Below are 22,700 nucleotides of genomic sequence, written 5' to 3' on the forward strand. Positions count from 1 at the left end.
ACTCAAATGTATTCAGAAATAATATGATCCTAGATTTGGCCCTAGATCTTCTATAGTTTTTTGATTGATTAATTTCTCATAGATCATCCAACACTTCAGCATACAAAGAAGTTTCACACTCCATGAACTTATTACTCTTCTATCATATGTGTTGAGAGCATATTTGATTAAAAATAATCACTCATATGCCATGCTCTCTACTTGGAATTTGTTCACAATCTGTCAAATCTGGAAAGTAGCACTTGTCCACTTCCTTTTCTTGACATCGGTGGGTCCTCATAATATATGTAACATTGTGCAGTCAATCATGCATCCAACTTTTCAAATGGTTATATCATTCCCTTAAAAGTTACTCCAGCCTCAACATCCTTCATGATCATAGTGATGCAATCTGGCATCCCTCGTTTAGAAGGGTTGATATAATTAATGTCTTTAAATAATTCTCAACGCAAGAATTATTCACATAAGAGAGCATAAGAAGTATGGTACAGATGAATAGATATAATATTTTTCATTTTGTCTTGCAGTACTACACCCACTAGTGTTTGGTTTCATTTTTTCAACATTTTACTCTTGGGAAGCTTCACTCTGGATTACTTTTTAAAGAGATAAAATTGATACGCAATCAAGATAATGAAACATTTACTCCCATGATAAAATTTATCCTTGTTGATTCCTTGTTGACATTCTTTTAGGGAATATTTCAAACTGGAATTTTGTTGATATTTCGCATCAGTCATTAATAGAAAATTCTAGATGATATTTGAAAGGGTAAGACATCTGGCTGATGTGCTTCAGATGTAGTCGTGATGATATCTCTGTCATTGCAGTCCTGCCTTATCATTTTACTGAACCACCACATTTTCTTGGACAATGGTAGACATCCAAATTAAATGAAATAAAAAATGTGAATTCACATTACGCAATAGAATATAATTTTAGACCTCATAATTTATAGAAAATACTGGATTCACCTTTAGTAAATCCTCAGCTAGAAAGTCATCATCTTTGTGTTAAGATAGGCCTTTCTTGTCATAAATATCGACACATACAACGATCATGGTGATATAGTTAATGATATCACATTTTCATGTTTGACTAGAGGTTGAACTCTCTAAGGACCTACTATACTCTTACACTCATGGTCACCATGTCATTCTTTACCTCTAGGTTTTGCATGACATGAACTCTTTCGCATAAGTTTTGAATGGCTCCCAACCGATAAGACATGATACACTATAGGGGTAATTATTTTCTATCTAAGAACGAACTATGAGTGAAACCCAGTGAATGTTGAAAATTTCCTGTCATATCTTATCTTTTATTTTACCTACATTATCTTTGTCATCTCCTTATTTCATGACCTAGAAATTTCCACCTTTTCCACCCAAATGAACATGGATCTACAAGTGACCTCTTATGAATGAGTAATATTGTATACTCATGGAGTATTTCAAAAAAAATTCTACAGATGAAAAAGTTTCTTTACACCTCTGTATACGTAATTCTGAATTTAATGATAATTTATTTGCGATTCAAAATTATATTGGTGCATATGTATTTAGTTGTAAATAGATAAACCCTTCAATTAAGGCTATTAGTTATCAGAAGCTTCACATAAGTAATTTTAATCTCAAGGTTGATGCAAATATATGTGTTCGATAAGACAACCATACATTCCACGTCTTATTCATTATTAATTTGTAAAATCCATTCATTATAATGCATGTGTGATGCTTACAATGAAGTTCATGAATACATGATCTGACTAAGTAAATTATGATGATCATAGTATGGAGTTCACTAGTCTTAAATATGCATCTTATATATTATTTTTAGAAGGACATCAAAGTATCTCTATAGACTATCACTATGTAGTCTCAATCATATGATGAGTACGTCTGGTCCCATATCCATTAGCGTGGTCATACTAAAGATAGATAATGGGTGTTGTTTAGCAAGAGTTCAATGAATTTATCTATATGAATCTCCATATGGTATTACACAAAACCATCAATCAAGTAGATTCACCTGATGTTTGTATAAGTGGTCCTTAGGCCTCAGACATCAAAGACGTATTATGAATGGGCGGTTGTACTTTGTTTAAATTGTCTTACAGTGAGTTAAGCACAAAATTCAAGATAATGATTAAGTGTTTAAAGTGGGATGTTTGCCCTCGGTATTAGAGTAGACCATAAGTCCTTGGCCAAGGTAGTGGAATATTGAATAAGAGTTCTCTGATAATTTTTGAATGTATAAGTATTAACTCAGATGACCAATTAGGGTTTAATAGTTGATAAAACTATAAGCCACCCTAAGAGTATCATGCAGACGAGGGACTATACATACATGATAATCGATGATAGGCATCTTCCATGAGAGACTAAATAAACAACTTTGTATCCTCTAGAGCATGAGGTGTATCTTGGCACCCCATGGGCTGAAGACTCGACCTATCATCTGAATTAAAGTAATACATCATTAAAATATGCGATGGTATTGTTAATTAATTTGGAAGTCCAATAACGGTCATTAAGTTGTATGAGTCTTTAACTAGAATGGTACATGGGCTTATAGGATCAGGCAAAAATGATATTTTGAATGTCATAATATTTACTAAATATAATAAAATTTTAGTATAAATAAGGGCAGCCTTGGAATGAAATTCACCTAGGCCTGAGTTGTTCAAGGCCCTTCCCCTTTATCTGTTTTATCCCATTGGCCCCTCTTTATTCCCAATGCAATTTGGACAATGTAACGACAATGATCAGGCATGCACGTGGCTTGTCTTCATGAAGGAGAATGCTTCGTGAAGATTGCTTGTATACATGTATAGGTGGGACATTTAAGTGGCTAAATACATCTTAGATGAGAAACTAAGAAATCACAGATTTGATCTGAGCAAATGTGATTTGATCGATGGTTTTATGAATATCATTATAATTTCGTTTAGAGTCTTTCATTTTGTGCATTCATTCAGTTTCTTCCAAGTTAAGGCCATGGAACCCTATAAGGGCTTTCTGGAAGTTTAAAGGATATTACCTTTGTTTAGAATAATTAATAATATGATGCATGATTACTGCCACGTATGACAATCCTCTCCACCCATAACTTTATTTGAAGACAATTCATTTTAAGAGACCCTGAAATTTATAGATCCCCAATAAGGCATCTAAGAATTTATTTTAAAAAATAAAAAATAGAGAGTTTAGTTTTCCTCCTATCAACCTTGATTAGTTTTTATTATTATTTGCATTTAAAGTATAATTATCCATAAGAACTATATTTTTTTCTTATTGGTTTTTAATAATAACTATATTTTTTCCAAATTAAATACTGTGAACAATCATATCTCAACACAATTAATATTCACCCTTCTAAAGTGTTTTTCATAAAGGTAAAATTTTCTAATTTCTGATTTCCTCATAGGGTGTTTCATAGAAGCTATAGTAAATTTATAATTTCCTAAGACTAATAGGGTAAATATAGCATCTGAGTTTTTTAAAAAGTTTCTTAGAGTCTTATGTGTACAATTAGTTTCCATTAGTTTTTAGAAACAAGTCTGTCACATTTATCATCTCAAATTATTTACGTCATTAGGATTTGTGTGTAAACAGTTTTCAGTTATTATTGATTTTTTAATACTAATGCATTTTGAAGTAAGAAATTTTATGTACTATTATTTCATTCGTGGAAAAATAAATAAATCAATATTTTACTGGATTTTAATATTTAAAAATAATTTAATGGATTATAATTATTATTTTTATGTTTTTTATTGTGTAATAAATTTAGGGGCGATGATACACCAGACACAAATGGTTCCTCATGTGCTCAAGATTTTGGGGATGTGCTACTGACACATATCAGTGGAAAAAGATATGGACGAGGAAAAATTCCTCAAATACATGAAATTTAATGACAAACAAAAATTTTATATCATTTGCTAATTCCCAATGTGACAGAGATATTAAATTGGGAGATTTGTCAGAGTCAAATTAACCTAACATGAAAAGTTTATAGTCACCTAAAAAGCAAATCTTATGTCTTTCAGATATACTAGAAAATTTCAAATTTCAAATTTACTACAAATGCTCCACTAATGCATGCAATTTAATCATGTGATTAGTGGTTAAGTCTTTGATTGTGGACGTTAACATGTTAATAGATGAATATACTAATGTCCATTGGTTACGTTAAAACTTCTAGAAAAGTAAAACTTGATTTGATGCATAAAATGACGATATCAATAGTTATATCTCTATGAAATAATCTGAGAACAATAATTTTAACAAGATTATAAGAAATCAACTTTTTGTAGGAAATCTCAGGTGCATAGAAGTACTTATGCGGTGAATCAAGAAATGGATGAGAACCCATCACATAGCCTCACTTGTTGCATGATGATCATCTTTATATAGATCCTAGCTCATGGGGGATCCCTAACAACTATATTAATACAATGATTATTCTACATATTTTGAGATCACAATCAATGCCACTTGGCCCCCTCAATCCCAATCTAGACGGTGCCGCTGAAGCAAAAGCATCATTGGTAGAAGCCAGGGTGATCCTACATGATTACATTGGAACGTCCTATTATTTGTTTTTCATTTTTATGATACCCAGTCTTAAAATGTGGCAGAAGCTATGGAAATAAAATATGGTAGATTCATTTATGATAAAAAACACCCTACATGGTATCATCTTCAATTTTGACTCTCAATAATCGGTATGCTCTTTGTAGGTAGAGTTTTGCATTTCTTTAAACATAGTCTGGAAGGACTTCATGAGGGCTCACTGGAAGACACCACCAAATTTGTGATGAGAACCAAATGGCTGATGCATTCACTAATCATGCAGTAAGCTCTAGAACTCATGCTGTCTTTACATCTTGGTAGAATCTTCCAACTGAACCAACTTGCTTTTGGTGAAAACCTTGTCCTTGAAGGACCAGGAAGAATCACATTGGACAATGTGTGGAGGGTGGTTTTAAAGTGGCATTTGAGTAGAGCATAGCCTCACCATGAAGCCAAATGTTGAAGATCCTTAATGATGGTGTAGACAAAGCAAGAAAACATCCACTACCACCACAACCAACTTGGGATTCGACCTCAAGAAACATGCGTTACTGATGGCCTGGTGTTTACCTTGGCGTATCTTTTCGATTATGTCTTTCATTAGACATCATATGGAACACTAATACTATTTTATGTAAAATAAACTCTTACTTAATGATTGAAAATAAGACTGGAATGGTTGTAGGCGTGGTTAGATCAGGTCACCAATTTGCAACATTGTGATTATGTTGATTAAAAATGAAATATGTAATGTTGACATAGTAATATTTTTTAATTTGAATTTAATTAAGCAGTGAGGTTCTTTTGTTAAATTAAAGCTTCCTAATGTAGTGATAAATAAAAAATAAATGAATACATCAATGTATGTTGTTTTTTGCATAATCCCTCACTCGTAAATTTTTTAAAAATGACTCATTATTACTTTCATTTATTTTAAGAAGGCCAAAATTGTCACTAGAAAATTAAACAAAAACTAAAGAACGACCAATATGATCCTATGATCAAGATCCATCTTGATACCTACTCAATGACCAAATGCCATCAACTCTATGACAATTTTTGGAAATGAAATTTTTGATAATTGAGGAAAATACCCAATGAAATGAGGGGTTTCAATGAATCCTCTGATTTCTCAAATAATTAATCTCTCTTATATATGATTAAATTCACAAATTCCTGCAATCCATTTACCCTTTCAACGTATGGATGGATCATTGATGATGGTAGGAACTGGAGTGGATGATAGAACATATCCCTTGATTTTAGTTAGGGACATAATTATCGTAGTCTTGGCATTGTTTTTACTAAATACATTAACCTATACGGAAAGATTGATCGAATCTTAGTTTCAGTCTCGGTCTGGTCTAGTCAGATGTGGATCTGGTGTTGTTGAATATTTTGTATCAAGTTCAAAGTAGAAAATTAAAAAAATCATGGGAAAATTTTAAAATTAAATTAAGTAAGAAAAAGGCCAATATTAAACGTTAAATCTAAAGTTGCCTGATGAATCAAAATATTCAAACTCAGAATATTCTGTTTCATAACGCAAACTCATCCCTTGAAAATAAATTTATGGTATGATGGATATTACGTTTTAGCAAGGCAATCAAACTTCAATTACATGTTTGAGTTTGTTGAAACAAAAGTTTATTTATTATTTATTTGTGTAATGTTTATAATAAAGTATTTGAATATGTACCATGCCTCAGTGAATTATGATGAAATTATAATGTGATGATCAATAATATCTAAAAATGTAGTCTACGCATCCCAATTCAAAGGTTAATTGAGATGGACAAATAACTACCCAGGAATGACAACACTATCCGATCCTACTTTTATAATAAGTATGGTTGATATTGTGGCCAATAGTGTAGAGACACCAATGATATGCAGTTGGTGATGTATCAAGAAAGAGTTCAGTGAATTGATCCATATGAGCCTCTCAATGGTTTTATACCTAAGAGTGAATTAGCTTGATTCATGTCACATTCATATAAGTGGCTCTCAGACCTGAGACACCTAAGACATTTGTTGATGTATGGCTATATTTTGAGGACTTACCATTACCTAATCATAAGATTCGAGTAAGTCTTAACTCAAATATAACAATAATTATGTGAAGATGATTGAGTGGTGGGGTATTCCACCCTTGGCATAGGAGAAGACTGACTCGAGAAAGAAGATGCATTATATACATAGCCTTCAATGATCCCCATTAAAGATCAATACTATCATTAATGATGTAATAGGGCTTGACTATTAATCATTCCCTAAGTCATACGAGAGACTCACACCAATCAAGAATATACATGTACTATATCAGATGATGGTAATTGTTTTATGAAATATCTCAACTAGTGTTATGTATCTTCTTGAGCACAAAGTGTAGCTTAAAACCCCACATGTGGCAAACTTAACCTATCAATTGGATTATATTGATCCTTAATTATTTAATCTATAATTCATTAAAGATTGGTTAATAAATGTTACTTGACCATGAAATTTATTAATTAGATTCATATATGGGCCTAGAGGTCTGACAAACAAGATTAAAGGATGTTGGTGGACATACTTGAGTTAGAAGAACTTTTGTGCAAATAGTAGTATAAATCGAAGGGGGCATCCATTTTAAAAGCCCATCCCAGCCATATTAAGGAACCCCTTTGTCTTCTCCTTGTCTCATATTTCTCACCCTTCTAGCTAATTGTATGGTGAGAAGATCAACTACATCTTTAAGGAGGAATAAATAAGTTCAAGAGGAGATCCAACATTTCAGCGTGTGTGTGGACACTTCTAGTGGTCGGACATGCGATGGCTCAAAATTGCTCTTTCAGAGAGCAAAGAGATAGAGTAATATGTTCCACATAAGGTGATGTGATCATCTTATATTTTATGGTTTACTCTAGTTTGATTTCAATGTTTTATATTGCCAAAATAATTTTCAGACAGTCAAATAAGCTAATACAACCCAACAATAAATTCAGCTTATATTAGTCAATAATTAAATCAAGTATGCATGTATTATTTGCAAAGTTTTAGAAACATGCACAGAACAAAAGATGGCCATTTAATGGAATATCTATCTTAAGAGGAGATAAATATGTTCAAGAATATGTTCAAGATTATGTAACTAATCCAAAGCCAAATTATATTCAGTTTAAGGAAAAATCAATCAAGAATTTGGGGTTGAACTCAGTTATCATGATCTATCTTCATAATTCAAATGCAAACACCATACTATTCACCCCTTTTCAAGGAATTAGATAGTCATGAGGTTCCAACAGGATTTAAGCGGTGATTTTGAAAAATAAAATGAGGAAGTCTGAATCAATTAACATTTATAAGGAATAAATAATGAAATGAGTATGAATTAAATATGCATTGATAACACCATGCGAAAAAAAAAACTGGCATGATTCCTGACTTTAAGAGAGTGAGGCACATATCTTGTTTTATTAATTTCAGAGGAAAATATACAGATATTGTTTCAGAAACTGAGGAATAGATCTTGTAGATAACTGTAGATTCACATTGGATGTAACTCACATTTAATGGAATCATGAAATATATAGTAGCCATTTTATATTTTAAAGAAGGATGGAATGGCATCAATAGAAAAATTATAGATATATGATGATCTTAATAATGATATCACCACACATTGTGAACAAAATCAATAACAAAATCGCAAATATCTGATGATATAAGTAGAGTCTCACCAAAAGAGTTAATACAATCACGATCAAAATTCCAAATATCTGATGATTTACATAAGAATGTCACCAAACAGAGTTAATACAATCAGAAAAACTATAGTAGAGATATGAGGAACTCTGGAAAAACACCATCAGATAGAGAGGCATCCTATGGAGATAGAGGGGGGGGGGGACAATCAATGTCAATGGAAAACTTGGCGGGAGTGGCGAGAGGTAAACTTGAGCCTCATGTGCATGTCTGCGGCCTGGGTGATTGGAGTGATAGAAAACTTTTGTATACAAATTTCAATGAGATATTAGTTATTTTTTATTAAATAAATTAAAATATAAATTAATTATTATTTTATGGTGTTCGGTCCAATTTGCATGTCAAACCGAAACCTGACCAAAAGTTTTGTTTGACCTAAAAAGGTGGACCGATGTCTTAGTTTTGTTTGGTAGAACCATAATTTGATCAGACCACCTTGTTCATTAATACCAACAATTGGATTAGGCCATTACCCTTCCATCATTATGCCATCTATATCTGGTCATGCTGATCACTAAAGGGTTTAGTGTTTATAAATCATTTGATTCTTTTTCAGGCCTCTTTGTGGCTCAGTTTGGAGAGGGGATGTAAATTGACAAAGCAGGACTGTTAGAATGGTACCGGACGGCATTTCGATCAGTCATTAGTCACATAGTATGTAGTTTCATTCAATTTCTGTCCAAGGGACTTGATGAAATGAATGATGGAAGAAAATGATGATGGTTGTCAACTTTCAGTTTGCTGATCTGACATAATGTAAGGCTTGATAACCTATGTTTCCTATTTCTCCTTCCGAGGCCAGGAAGTATGACTAATCACGGTAAGAAATGGAAAAGGTAATGCCATCCATCCTGGGACATGCTTAGGGATAGTCACCCCAACTGGGCTAACATAAAATTGCCCAAAACCCCTTGAGGTAGACTAAAGTTGGCTGAGAGTGCCCCAGTTAGGAGTGCCCTCTGATGAACAAAAAATTCAGCCAGAAATATATATTCTTAGTAATATTTGACCCCACAAGCCTCAGCACACTAATGAAAATTCTGCACTAATCACCCACTCGAGGCCCTTTTATTACATTAATATATTTTTTTAAATAACCAATCAAAACTGCCAACTCGCTCCGCCCCCCAAATCCAACGGGCTGTAATAACGCCAGTTTAAAAAATTCAAACCGCACAGCACACCGACGGCTTAACCACCCAACACCGGGGATATAGTGCAAGGACACGTATGGGACAATTTTTTCATCCTATGACGAAACAATTGTCCCGTCTGCGAGGTTGGACGTAAACCAGGATGGAAATTCATCCCGAGACGAACAGACGGAACGGTTTTCATCCACTCAACAAGGAAACCGTCCCGTCCAGAGGTCTCAGACGAAAAAACCATCCCGTCCGCGTCCCTGGACTGATTCTGGACGTCGGATGGGATTATCTTCATCCCATCCCGTCCATCATCCATGTCCCGGACGATCCGGAACTATAATAGTGCAGGGATGCAGACGGGATGGTTTCTTTTGTCCCAGGATGAAAAAATCTTCCCGTTCGCGAAAGATTGGATGAAAACAGGGACGGAAATTTGTCCCAAGACGAACTGACAGGATGATTTTTCATCCACTCGGACGAAAAAACCGTCCCGTCTGCGTCCCTGGACTGACTCCGGAACTATAGTCGGGGATCAGGCCATCCCTAGGCTTGCTGATCAATAGGGATCGGCAAACGTCATCCGCCACGTCACACGTCACCGTGACGGACGCGTGACGGATGACGTGAAGGTGACGGTGATGGAATGCATGGGACGTGACGGTTACGGTGATGCGTGACAGGCTGTACGTGACGGTGATGGGATACCCCGGACGCGTGACGTGACGACAAGTCTGTCACAGATGACGCCTGTGACGGATTAACATAAAAAAATAAATATTATAAATTATAACATAGTTCAATAAATAATAATATGCTTCGACTATGTTTATTAACATAAGAAAAATAAATATTATTATATCTGTCAGCGGTGACTGTGACGGTGTCACCGTGATGGTGACGTGACGGAATGAGGATGCATGGACGCGTGACGCGTACGTGATGAAGTTTTTTGAAAATAATCGGACGCATGATGTGACGGTGACATGATGAACATTTCGTCACGTCACCGTTTGTCATGGGTTGTCATCCGTCCCGCCACGTCCCGGACGTGCCGTTCCCTACAGTGATCAATCACTATCAAGCTCTGTATTTAATAACCTCTTAAACTTCATTTCATGTTCAGTCTATTTCTATTTCTGACCGGTACTCCTGTTCTTGTACCTGGCGTGACTTCTCTTCTCTCTCTTTCTCTCTCTCTGTCTCTCTCTGTCGCTCTCTTTCTCTCTCTAGATTCTCATGAAAGCAAGCTCGCCAGTCGCGGGGCGATCGTCAGATCAAGGAGACGATCAATGGAGGAAGACTCGCTGCATCGGAGGATCACACCTTCAACTGCATCGGCAGCGGCATCGTCAGTTTCTTCCTCGTCATCGATTCTTCAGTCGCTCTCTCTCCACGTCGTAGGTTTCTGATCTGGCGCTTGATTATTGATTTTTTGAAATTTTTTTGAGGTTTTTTGAATGATCCGGTGTTTGCTTGTGTCGTAATCGGAATTGGATCGCGCAGTCATTCGATCATGGATATTATCTTCTGGTGAAAGCCATTCAGGAGCTCAGAGAGAAGAAGAAGGGGCGCGTGGTCACTGTCGGGATAGGAGGACCCAGTGGCTCTGGAAAAACCAGGTTTATGACCATATTACTGCTTCATTGTAAAATGTTTGCTCGATTTGGGTGGAGTTTTGTTCGAATTTTGGTTTAAATTTGATCCAATTTTGGTTGGAAGTTTGGCTGAGAAGGTCGCTTCTGTCCTCGGCTGTGTCATCATTTCCATGGACAACTACCGCACTGGTGTTGACGACGGGAATGACTTGGATTCCGTAGATTTTGAGGCTTTAGCCAAGAACCTTCAGGTTATAGATTCAATTTCAGAAGTAATTTACATCATTTTTTTTCACAGTCACTCACTTATCTCATACATTTCTCTTGTTGCAAGAGTAGGAATTGGTGAATGGTAGGGACACGCTTACTCCTGTCTTTGATTTCGGGGAGAAGAGGAGGATAGATTCACATTCGGTGAAGATATCGCCTTGTAGAGTGGTGGGTTTTTTAGAAAATTAATCCCAACTCCTTGATTTTACCTTGTTTAATCAAATGATTATTCTATTAAAATGTTCCCCAGGTTATTGTTGATGGTGCGTACGCCCTCCACTCCGTACTTAGATCTTTACTCGATATAAGGGTAGCAGTGGTCAGTCATTCTTGACGGGGGCATCTTACTTAATGAATTGCACAGAAAGTTAAATTCATGTGGATAGTGTTGTTATTTCAGGTCGGGGGTGTGCACTTTAGTCTCCTCTCTAAAGTACAACATGACATCGGTGACTCTTGCTCCCTTGATTTTCTCATTGACAGCATCTTTCCTTTGTTCAGAAAGCACATTGAACCTGACCTTCATCATGCTCAGGTCACTATTCTTGTCCTCTACTTTTTAGATTGTTTTCTTTTCTCTTAATTCATTTATTAATGGTATATTAAATTTAATTTCTGGGTATTTCGCCAGATTCGGATCAACAATAGTTTTGTCTCATCGTTTCGGGAAGCTTACTACAAGCTCAAGTGCAAAAGCGAGGTTCATATTGTAATCGTTAACTCTGCTTGTTTCTCATTATTAGACAGGGAGCCTATGTTTTGTCTATGTCCCTCTCTCACTCTGTTACGCTTTATTTATTTATTTTTATATTTGTAAATGTACCCTTAATTAGATCCATTAAGTAATCAGACCCACTTAAGGATTAGAAATGGGCTGACCCCAGTTTTGTGTAACCTATATTTAAGCAGGCAGGATGATGAGTCAATTATCTTTCCCTTTTTTCTTTGAAACCCTAACTTCCGGTGGCAACAGTGGCAACTCTGGAAGACTGAGAAGTCTGAAATGGTATCAAAGCCAAGGGTTGTTCTGGAAACCCCCAACAGATCTTCGTCTAAATGTGCCAACCAAGTATGGGAGAGTCTTGATTGGTGGAGACCCACTCTGGCTTTAACCTATGGTCAATTGCTTCATCCATTTGAGGTTGAAGGACTCCTGCATATTGCTTTTCTGGACATTCCTAAGATGTTGAAATTCGACAACTGACTTTGATTGAGAGAATTCTGTTACACCAACTTTAATGACGAACTACTTAATGAGTCTCACCCAGGATTTGTGAGTGCAAAGAGTAAACAACATTTATTTCTTGGCTTCTAAGCACTCAGATGTGAAAGATTCAGAAATATTCCTCTTTTCTGGAATCTTTTACCGAATAAGGAGGCGAGGATCTTACACATACAAAGTATGAACACAACACTACTAACGAAATGGGTGGAAAGGATTATGAATCCCGGGGACGGCCTCGCCACTCAAACTCTGCAGGACAGCTATGGCAGGGGGTTGAATTAGGAGAGAAAAGCAACTCCATTCCATGGGGAGTCACCTTTTTGGCAAGGACTTGGACAGATCTTTCCCCAGGTATGGAAATTCTTCTCCGCCAAGTTTGGCGATGGCTCAATATTTCAATATTGTTTTGATGCATGGTCTCCACAAGGCACATTGTGTGAAGCATTCCTTGCTTATATGTGCTCACACAGAACCCTAACATCAAGGTTCGAGACTGTTGGGATGGAGTGTGGAACCCGATGTTAGTTGGTGCCCTGTCGGACCAAAGGGTTGCAGAATTCTTAGACATGCAACAATCCCTTGTACTGTTAAGCCCAAGGTGCAGTGAATAAGATGGCTGGACATGGGTAAACAGCCTTTTTTCAGTTCAAAAGGCATACGTGAGAATTGGAGAGGGGCAAGATGAGGACCCGACAATCATCCGGGCGTGTAGGTTCATATGGTGGCGGAAAGTACCGATGAAGTCACGGATTTTTGCTTGGCTTCTATTACGGAGAAGACTAATGACCCTGGCCTTTTGCAAAAGGCTATATTCAGATATATATATATATATATATTTGAAGAGAAAAGGGAGTCACCCGTAAATCGGTGCCCCCGTTGCCATTGCGATGTAAATCATTATAGTGTACGGCAAAAACAAGAAATCAAAACATGGCTACATGCCGCGATGCCACACCAAAGCAATAGCCCTGGCATCTTGTAAGACCGCCAGAGCTGCCGGTGGGCGACTCCGAAAGATGACCTCATTTCGGTGAAGCCACAAAGCCCATAGGGTGGCAAAAAGTTTTTGCCATGCAGCTTCACTCCGGTATGGTCCTCCCCGGAGCGATGTCCAGAAGGACTCAACTGTTCGGGTGACCACACCAGGGACGTCTTCCGTAGTCCACACCTCCCGTGCCAGGGGGCAGCGGAAAAAGAGATGGTCACAATCCTCAATTTCACCCATGCACAGGCCACACTCGGCTGATTCCCCCGGGAGCCAGCGCTGCCGTACAGAGCGCGTAGTGAGGCGACATCTCTGCAGCAGCCAGCCAAATATCTTCACTGTCAGGGGGATCTTCCGCTTCCAGACTAGACGGCACCCCCCTGGTAGATCTGGGGCAGCCGGGGACTGGGATTGACATAGTCGTGTGTATGCCGCTTTTGCGGAAAAAGCGGCTCCCTGCCATACGACTCGGTCGGCCTCGTCCTCATTGGGCGTAAGCTGCCCCAATGTAAGCCGCAGCTCTAGGAGGTCCCGCTGCCGTTGATCTGACATCAGCCCTCGAAAGGTTGGCGACCATCCCCGGCATGTGTGCTATGCTTAAGAGGGGAAGAAGACTGTCAACTCCTATTTTTCGAGTGCCCTTTTGGTTGCGCAATTTGGGACAGCCAAGAAATATCAATGGTGAATGTGAATTCGTAAGAGGCTTTTTGGGGCTCAATCTAGAGTTGCAGGTGTCGAAGAAAGAAAGAAAATGGGCAGGTACTGGTGGCACTTTGGGCCATATGGTGTTCAGGGGAAGGACGGCTTCTACCGATGGGGCTATCCATGAGTTGGAGGGAATTAAGGCGGCCTGGTTTCCTCGGGTCGTGGATGGAGAGAGTAGGGTTTGAACATGTGTGGATAATCTGAGATTGACCTGTAAGGCTCTACTGGGAGGGTCACTGACTTGTCACGTGATCATCCCTTTTAGTGTTTCAAAAAAAAAAGGAGACTAAAAATCAGTTTGAAACATTAATCAGGTGATTAAGTTCCGGAAATTATTGGACTGTTTCGATGTTACTGTTTGTTGCTATTCCTGTCAGATGGGATTATACATGAGTCCTTGTGTGTAAACACCCCCTAACTTAATGAATTGACTGAGAAGAGTATTTTTTTTTTGAACTATAACAAGGGGTGAACCCCCGACGAATCGTTGAACCTCCCGTCAGGACCTCACAGGCCCTTTACATGCTTATCAGTCACCATCAAAACCTCCCTTCACTTCCTTAAGGACCATGCTGCCTTAAGTCCTTCTACTTCATGTATAGCTCCATCGGTAGAAGCCCTTATACCTTGGAACAACAACTCGTGTCTATGTAGCCAGATGGCCCGCAACACCGCTAGTGCTGGGCCCCCTTCCTTGTTTCTTCTTCCCACGTAATTCTGTGCCGAATCCCAAAAGGCCTGTTCAGATGTCACCTTCATCCTTGAGAGTAATTGGCTGGCCCAAACTGTGCGAGCAAAGGAACATTATAAGAAAAGATGGTTGCAATCTTCTTCCCCATTCAAACACAGCACGCATTGCGGCGAAGTATCTGGGTATAACTTTTTCGAAAGACTCTTGTCATTAATCTTTTCCTTGCTAGCAGCCACCCAAAAAACCGCACCTTCAATGGGACTTTTTGGCACCATATGACCCTACATGCGCTGACTAGTGCCATGTCTTCCTCTTGTCCCTCTTGGATCATCGTATAAGCTTTTTGGACCGAGAAGGGGCCCTTTGTCCATGTCCCACTATCTTGTTCTCCATCTTCTGGTCGTAGCTGAAATAGAGATTGTTGCATATCAACGGAATCTGACACACGCTGGTCGGATAAGGCACCTCGTATGATCGGGCTCCACGCGCCCTCCCAGCAGTCACGCATGTGGGCATTTTGATCCTGGTCAAGTGCATACAGTCGGGGGAATATCTCACCAAGGATGCCTCGTGGCAACCATGCATCTCTCCAAATTTGGAATGTCTTCCCGTCGCCTAACTTGGCCGAGAAAAAACCTGGCACCATAGGAAAGACCTGTCTCAGCCCTTGCCATAATGGCGATGCTCCGTGATACATATCTGCCTTTTTGTCCCAATTCAGTCCCTTACCATAGATGTCACGCAAGAAATTGATGACCAAATCCTCCTGTGGATTCATAATTCTCTCCACCCATTCGGTTAGTAATGCCGTGTTCATGCTCTGCATGTGTAGGACCCCCAGACCTCCTATCTTAATTGGGCGGCATATCTTATCCAATGCCACCATCACCGGGCCCCCTCTTTGTTCCGGCCCAGATCCTCTCCATAGAAAACGCCTCATCATGCCTTCTATTCTCTTCCCGACTCTGGTGGGCATCTTGAATACGGAGAGATAGAAAATCGGAATGGTTGATAAAACTGACCTCAGTAGCACCAATCGTCCCCCTCTAGATAACACCTTTGCTTGCCATCCCTCTAGTCGTCATTCCACCTTCTCAATGACCGGTTGCCAATCAGCTTTCGTCATCCTCCCCGTCGTTAGTGGTAGGCCCAGATATTTTATTGGAAGCCGCCCAATTGGTGTTCTCAGAATCTCCGCACACTGTGCTTCTTCTTCTGGCGAGAGCCCTTTACTCATAAAAGCTGATTTGCTCCTGTTTATTTGGAGTTTCGAGAAATCTGCAAACAGATCAATTATGATGGATAAGTTCCTTGCTTCCCTCACTGAGCCATCGATGAAGAAGGTGGTGTCATCAGCGTATTGAAGCAGGGGAATTCCATTTGATTGTTCAGATAGTTTCAGCAAGCCCTTTGTGCATGCTTGCGACTGAGAAGAGTATTGGCTATTATTATTGGAATATCTTATGCTATATTGCTCCAGAACAAAGTCCCTAAACAGTTCTTGGGAAAGTAGTATTGAGAGTCATTCACTTAACCAAGAGGGTGCCATCACAGGTCTTATCGTATCATTTCACCACTGAACTACTTGTTCGAGTCTGGTCTAAACATCAATGTAAATTCACCTGAATTTAAATACCTGAATTGAAGAATGTGGTTGGATGCAACTGGTATGCACTCCTAAGTACAACGTACGTCAGACTATGAAGAAGCAACTATGATGACAATAGGCCTTACTCAATCATAAGATGCAGCTCATTTTGAGAATTTTGCTCCAGTTGGAAAGCTCAACCATAATAATTTTAACAGGGTGTGAGGCAGTGCATTCAACATATGATATATTTATATCTCATGGTAAGTATACTAAGTACTAACTGAGCAAGGGAGGCTCACTGGTAAACCAGCATCTATTCCTATGGCTCCCAATGTTAAAAGTGACCAGTTGGTCTCTAGTACTAACTGATATTGATGAGTTAATTCAACATTATAGGACAAAAGAAACTGATACTGATTGAAATTTCATCAAAGAGAAAATTGAAGCTGGAATGACTAATCCATCTATGTGTGTTCCTCAGATCATATAACAGCCATCGTTATTAATGGTAAGCCAAGGGCGACATTCCAGAAGCTGGTGTTCAACCTAGGCATGGACAATATTTGAAAAAAGATTAGTGTCTGAACTGACGTTCTCCATCACTTGCCACAGCCATCATCTTTTCTATATAGGCTAGAAAATTGGATACGAATCATAGATGTGAAGTCTAGATGGCTCCTATTTCTCGACAAATAATCTTATCTTCTCCCTTTTCCTGATGCTACTCAGTTTCTCCATGAGTATCTGTCTCAATAGGCATGAAGATATATTATTAATTTAGGGTTGATCATTGATTACAGGTGATCTTCACTCTAGTTCTTAAAAAAAAATTTTTTTGGGTGAGTGTGAGAAATATTTAATGCTTTAGCTCTTTGCCTTTGAGCAGTCTCCAGCGGGGCATCCTATTTTCTCCTCGTTTGGGAATGATGTCAGGACAGAGAAGTAAGTCTCCTTATCCTTTAATGTTGTGACTATTGGTACCTAAACATCTGAAATTTTTAGTGCATACACCTTATTTATGAGTATCTCCTGATAATTTGACTCTTTTATTCGCATGCCAGTTTTATTGAGATGTACCTTAGACCGCCTTTTGCTCTCGAGGAAGCAGTTATCAATGATTGGATAAAGGTTAGACAGAGTGGCATCAAATATTATCTATCATTGGGCGATCAAAGAATTGTGGACAAGAATTTTATCATTAGACCAAAAGCTGAATTTGAGGTTAGCTTTTCTGTAGTTGAATGAAGCTTTTGTTCATCGTGTGTCTCTTCATCTGTTTTGTCATTCTGTGCCCTTTAATGTTGCATTTGAAATTAGTATGCGCTTTTGTTCATTCATGTTTGGATTTTCTTCGGCTTGCTTCTTCATGAAACTTATTTGTTGAAGGGACTTCTTTCTCTATTTCTCTTAGTCCATTAACATGCACCCATTTCAGATTCTCTTTCCTCACTATAAATATAATATAATGAACCCTAAAATAATTATCAGGGTTGAGCCTCTTTCTGATTCCTTAGGAGCCAATGTCTCACTGTCACTTCTTGATTTCTTCATTACTTAAACTAGCAACATCTCCTGGGGAAAATTAACTCTAGCTTTTTATTCCCCTCACATAAATTTTCTACTGTCATACAATTAGTCGAATTGAGACAGGTCCAGACAACTGTGGCTACAGGTAGGAGACACGATTACGAGATTTTTCCACCTAGCAACTAATGGGAGACGGAGGATGAATAATATTTGGAAATTGACGGTGGGAAGCCAAGAGCATGTTGGATCACAGTAAGTGGGTCGTGTAGTCACAGATCACTTCCGTTTTTATGAGAAAGGAAGACTCAACCGGTGGATGTGGTGCGGCAAGGGAGCACGGACTTTGGACCCAACACACAAAGATGAGCTGATTTGTCCTTTCTGGGAGGAATAGGTCAAGGAGGCAATTGAAAACCTCAATGGTGAAAGGACGCTAGGCCCAGACGGTCTGCCGGTGTTCTTTTACAAAGAGCTTTGGGAGTTGGTGCGACCAAATGTGGTGACCAAGATTAAAGAGTTCCACCAAGGGATGGGCAGAATGGAGAGAATAAAAAAGGTATGCCTGTTTCTCCTACCAAAGCAGCAAGGGGCTGAAAGAATCAAGGATTTCAGACCAATTTCATTGCCCAACTCTATTTACTAAATCATTGCAAAGGTCTTAGCGAACATGTTGAGGGAGGTGATTGGGGAGCTCATAGGACTCTCCCAATCAACATTTATCACAGTTCGGTTGTTGGCCGATAGTGTCATTGAGGCAGGAGAGATCTAAGCTGCATGGAAAAAACAAGTGACCAAGGGTTTCATGTGGTAGGTTGACTTCGCTACGGCGTACGGCACTCTAGATTTTGGCTTCCTTTTGGCATCAATTAAAAGGAGGGGCTTTCCGAAAGAATGGGTCATGTGGGTGGAGAGATGCATTACGACGCATTCCTTCTCAGCGTTGGTGAACGAAAAGCCGAAAGATGGGCGTATACGACCGCAAAGGGGATGAGGAAAGGATGCCTGCTTGCACCCCTACCATTTGTCCTACTGGTAGATGCACTCGCCGTATGCACCAACTTGGCATGCTCACATGGTCTCTTGAGGGGCTATCAGACACCAAGATACTCAGAGGGTATTCCGTTATTGCAATACACAGCCGACACCACCTTTTTTATAGAAGGCTATCCACGTAACTCAACTTCTTCACAGAGTTCTCAGACTTACAAATCAACTGGGTCAAGTCAGCATTTGTGAGCAGTGGTCCTTCTTATGAGTAGAAAATGCGATGCGCAAAGGCGTTTGGTACCCTGACTGGAAAACTAGCTAAGAGATACTTGGGCCTGCCGCTGACCAGAGGGAGGTTGACTAAGGTGGACTGGCAATCGGTGGTAGAGCAGGCTGAGAGGCAGTTGGAAAGAAGGGAAGCCGAGGTGTTCTCCAGAGGCGGTCAACTGGTGCTACTGAGGTCAGTATTGTCAGCAATTCTCATCTTTCACTCCTTAGTGCTCAAGCTGCCATTAGGAATTGGTCAGAGACTTGAAGGCGTGATGAGATGATTTTTTTGGAAAGGCATCGGGACTGATCAGAGTTGAGGGTTGGCACTGGTAGTGTGGGATACTGTCTGCAGGCCTACCAAACAAGGATGACTGGGTGTCTTGCATTTACAGAGCATGAATACAGTGTTACTAACAAAATGGGTGACAAGGTTCATACACCCTAGTGAGGACCTAGTCATCCAAATTATGCGACACAACTACGGTTGGGGATTAAATTGGGACAAGAAAATGGCCCCAGTCAGCGGGGCGTCAATTTGAAAGGACATCTCCATGGATTTTGTCGAAGTCCCACCAACAACAGGCATGTGGAATTGCATCATGGTTGTGGTGAACTACTTTGGCAAATACAGTCACTTCATCAGTGTGTGCCACCTGTTCCTGCCGAAGGGAATTCTTGAGAAATTCATCAAGGATAGTGCTCCTCCACTTCGTGTTGGATTAAGAAAGCATATATGTGCCAAGATCCTCCAAGGGATTGCCTTCATGAGCCCCTTCTGGACCAAATTCCATGCCCTCCAAGGGACTGCCCTCAAAAGGAGCTCAGCATACTACCTTGAGACAAGAGACAGGTGGACACACTGAGGTAGGCAACCAAGTTTTGGAGACATATTTCCAGTCTTTCTCTGTGGACCATCTGCAAAAGAGAAGTGCTTTCCTTCTTTGGCACGATTGAGTACAATACTTCCTATTGCCCCAGTCTGAAGATCTCACCCTTTAAGGCTGTGTACGCATGAGATTCCCCAACCATCGCCTGCTACAGGGCCCATTGATTGGCCAGACAAAATATGGACAGAACATGATCTTACGCTGGAGATCTTGAAGGCACACCTTACTCATGCTAAGGCCCATATGAAATCCCAAGCATACAAGAAATTGCGTGATGTCGACTTTCAAGAAAGCAAAAAGGTTTATCTGAAGCTGATGGCCCTCCGTTATTCAATTGCTAACCCGGTGCTGTTGGTATCATATCGCATGGAACTTTTCCCATCAGGTACCTATCTGACTGGCGTTCCATGTCAGAAGTTGGCATGCGATATGCACAACAGATCATCCCCCAACAGCTCCCGGCATCCGTTTTGGAAGAAAATGAATGGGTTGTTGTACCAAAGGCAATCGCAGCATTTTGCCCATTCCCCATAGGCTTAGAATGTGCCCAAGTGCCAAGCTACGTCGGAACTTTCCTCCATCATGTGGCAATAGTTTCCAAACTTTCAACTTGAGGACATGATGGTCAAAAGAGGCGGGAGTATTGACATGATACCAGGCCGGATCTATGAGAGACAGTGGCCTTATAAGGAGGTCCAGCCCAAGTCCTCTAAGGGAGCCCCTATAGTTAGAGGAGGGGCATCCACAGGAATGGAACCTTTGACTTATGAGTGCTGATTCCCCTTAACTGTTCTCTCTCTCTTGCAATAACCTTGCCTCCTTGTTCTTGCTGATGGTCTTTCCTGAAAGGATAGCAGCTACCCTGTCTTCTGAGAGACAATGATCTTCTTGTCCCTCCCTCTCAATCTCTCTTTCCTTATCTCTCTCTCTGTCGTCCATGTGAGACTTCTTGCCACATTTCATTTGTTAAATCGTGAAGAATCATTTTGAGGGTTTCATTGTTGTTGATAGTCCCCATTGGAATTCTATCTCATTCTTTCCCAATGAAATGATACAATTGATTAACCTCATACTAATAATACCTTCTCAGGTTTCTTGGGCTTGCAACAAGCTCTAAAACAGATCCGCCCTAACCCAGGGGAATTAGATGGTTGGGATTGGACAAGAGCTCCTTTCTCGTTGGGGAAAGCCTATGCACGGATCCGACAGGGCAACGAGGAAGACAAAAATATGATCCAAGCATGTCGAGCCATCTGGCATCTTAATGTTCTGCTTAATGCCAAGATTTTTGGGTGGATCTTGCTCCGGAATAGATTGATGACCCGTGTCTTTCTCAAGATGATGTATCCAGATGCCCCGACGGTATGTGCGTTGTGCACGAGAGATGACGAAGACTGTAATCATTTATTTTTTGGATGCCCTTTCGCACTCACAGTTTGGGCCACCCAAGCACAGTTGGCGGTGAACACATCATCAGAAGAGGCCTTTTGGGAGTCCGTGTAGAGGACCAGTCCCAGACATAGAGAAGTGGGGGGCCGAGCACTGACAGTGCTCTGGGGAATCTGGCTACACAGAAATGAGGTGATCTTCTGAGGGGGGAAGGCCTCCACAGACAGGCTCGCCCTTGAGATAGAAGGTCTCATAACATCATTGTTTTCCTCGTGACGGGGATGAAGAGGGAAGAGGAAAATGTATACATGTATTAGAGTCCTAGGGCTTGAACCATGTACTTGTCAGGTGGTTACCGATTTGTTCGGCTGACCGCCTCATATGTTTTCAAAAAAAAAAAACCTTCTCAGGTTAAAAGTTTCCATGATCATCTCTTTTATGCTTCCCTCACTTTGCTGCAAAGAAGAGTGCTTTTAATATAAATGCAAAACTTGGAACGTGCAGCCTATTGTTCCTTCTACATCATTAGATTGCCTTTTACATTGGATGTCTCTTTGAAAATTTATTTCTACATATTTTATTTTCACACTGCATTGATGTTTGAACTCAACCTAATCTTAGAGAAATAGTTATTATTTATCTAGTGATTTGATCTTTGATGATGCTTTACCCGTGCTCTTTTTTCAGTGCTTTACCCACAATGTGTTTCTAGTTTTTTTTTGTCAATTGTTTTCCTCTTATCCCAAAAAGAAGTTAAAAGAAATGGTACTCAATCTTGCAGGCAGCTACCTTTTCTCATTTTTCGAATTAAGTTTCCCATGTCGCTCATCTGTTTCTATTTTTTCTTTTAGCAAAATTTGGCGCAGATTCTTTGTTTCCATTGACTTTAGATCATCTTCCTTTTGTACACAAGTTATTTGTGTGCTTTCACATGACATAAATAGTTAAGTTGGCTTGTTAATTGAAATTGATGCTTTTACATCTTTTATGTATAGGGATCATTGACTTGATTTTGCTGTTAATACATTTTAGATATGCGTTGGTTGATTCATTTATACTGAAATTTTAATTAAGTACTGGCTGTAGAAAATGGAGAGACAAAAGGG

General features: G+C 39.5%; 1 protein-coding gene across 2 annotated transcripts in view; it reads left to right on the forward strand.

The window, feature by feature from the left end:
• The first annotated feature begins 10,619 nt into the window (after positions 1-10,619).
• Positions 10,620-22,700, forward strand: part of LOC144704237 (P-loop containing nucleoside triphosphate hydrolases superfamily protein) — a 44,631-nt gene continuing 32,550 nt past the window's right edge. Inside the window, exons 1-9 of one of the 2 annotated variants that reach the window (XM_078576578.1) lie at positions 10,620-10,869; positions 10,976-11,091; positions 11,192-11,318; positions 11,407-11,505; positions 11,588-11,656; positions 11,738-11,872; positions 11,969-12,046; positions 17,421-17,476; positions 17,596-17,755. In XM_078576578.1, the coding sequence (XP_078432704.1) occupies positions 10,762-10,869; positions 10,976-11,091; positions 11,192-11,318; positions 11,407-11,505; positions 11,588-11,656; positions 11,738-11,872; positions 11,969-12,046; positions 17,421-17,476; positions 17,596-17,755 (948 nt within the window). In that variant the 5' untranslated portion in view covers positions 10,620-10,761. The remainder of the gene's footprint in view (positions 10,870-10,975; positions 11,092-11,191; positions 11,319-11,406; positions 11,506-11,587; positions 11,657-11,737; positions 11,873-11,968; positions 12,047-17,420; positions 17,477-17,595; positions 17,756-22,700) is intronic. The other variant, XM_078576579.1, reaches the window with a different exon arrangement.

This window comes from Wolffia australiana, chromosome 6 (genome assembly GCF_029677425.1).
Source record: "Wolffia australiana isolate 7733 chromosome 6, ASM2967742v1".
In the NCBI taxonomy this organism is placed as follows: Eukaryota; Viridiplantae; Streptophyta; class Magnoliopsida; order Alismatales; family Araceae; genus Wolffia; species Wolffia australiana.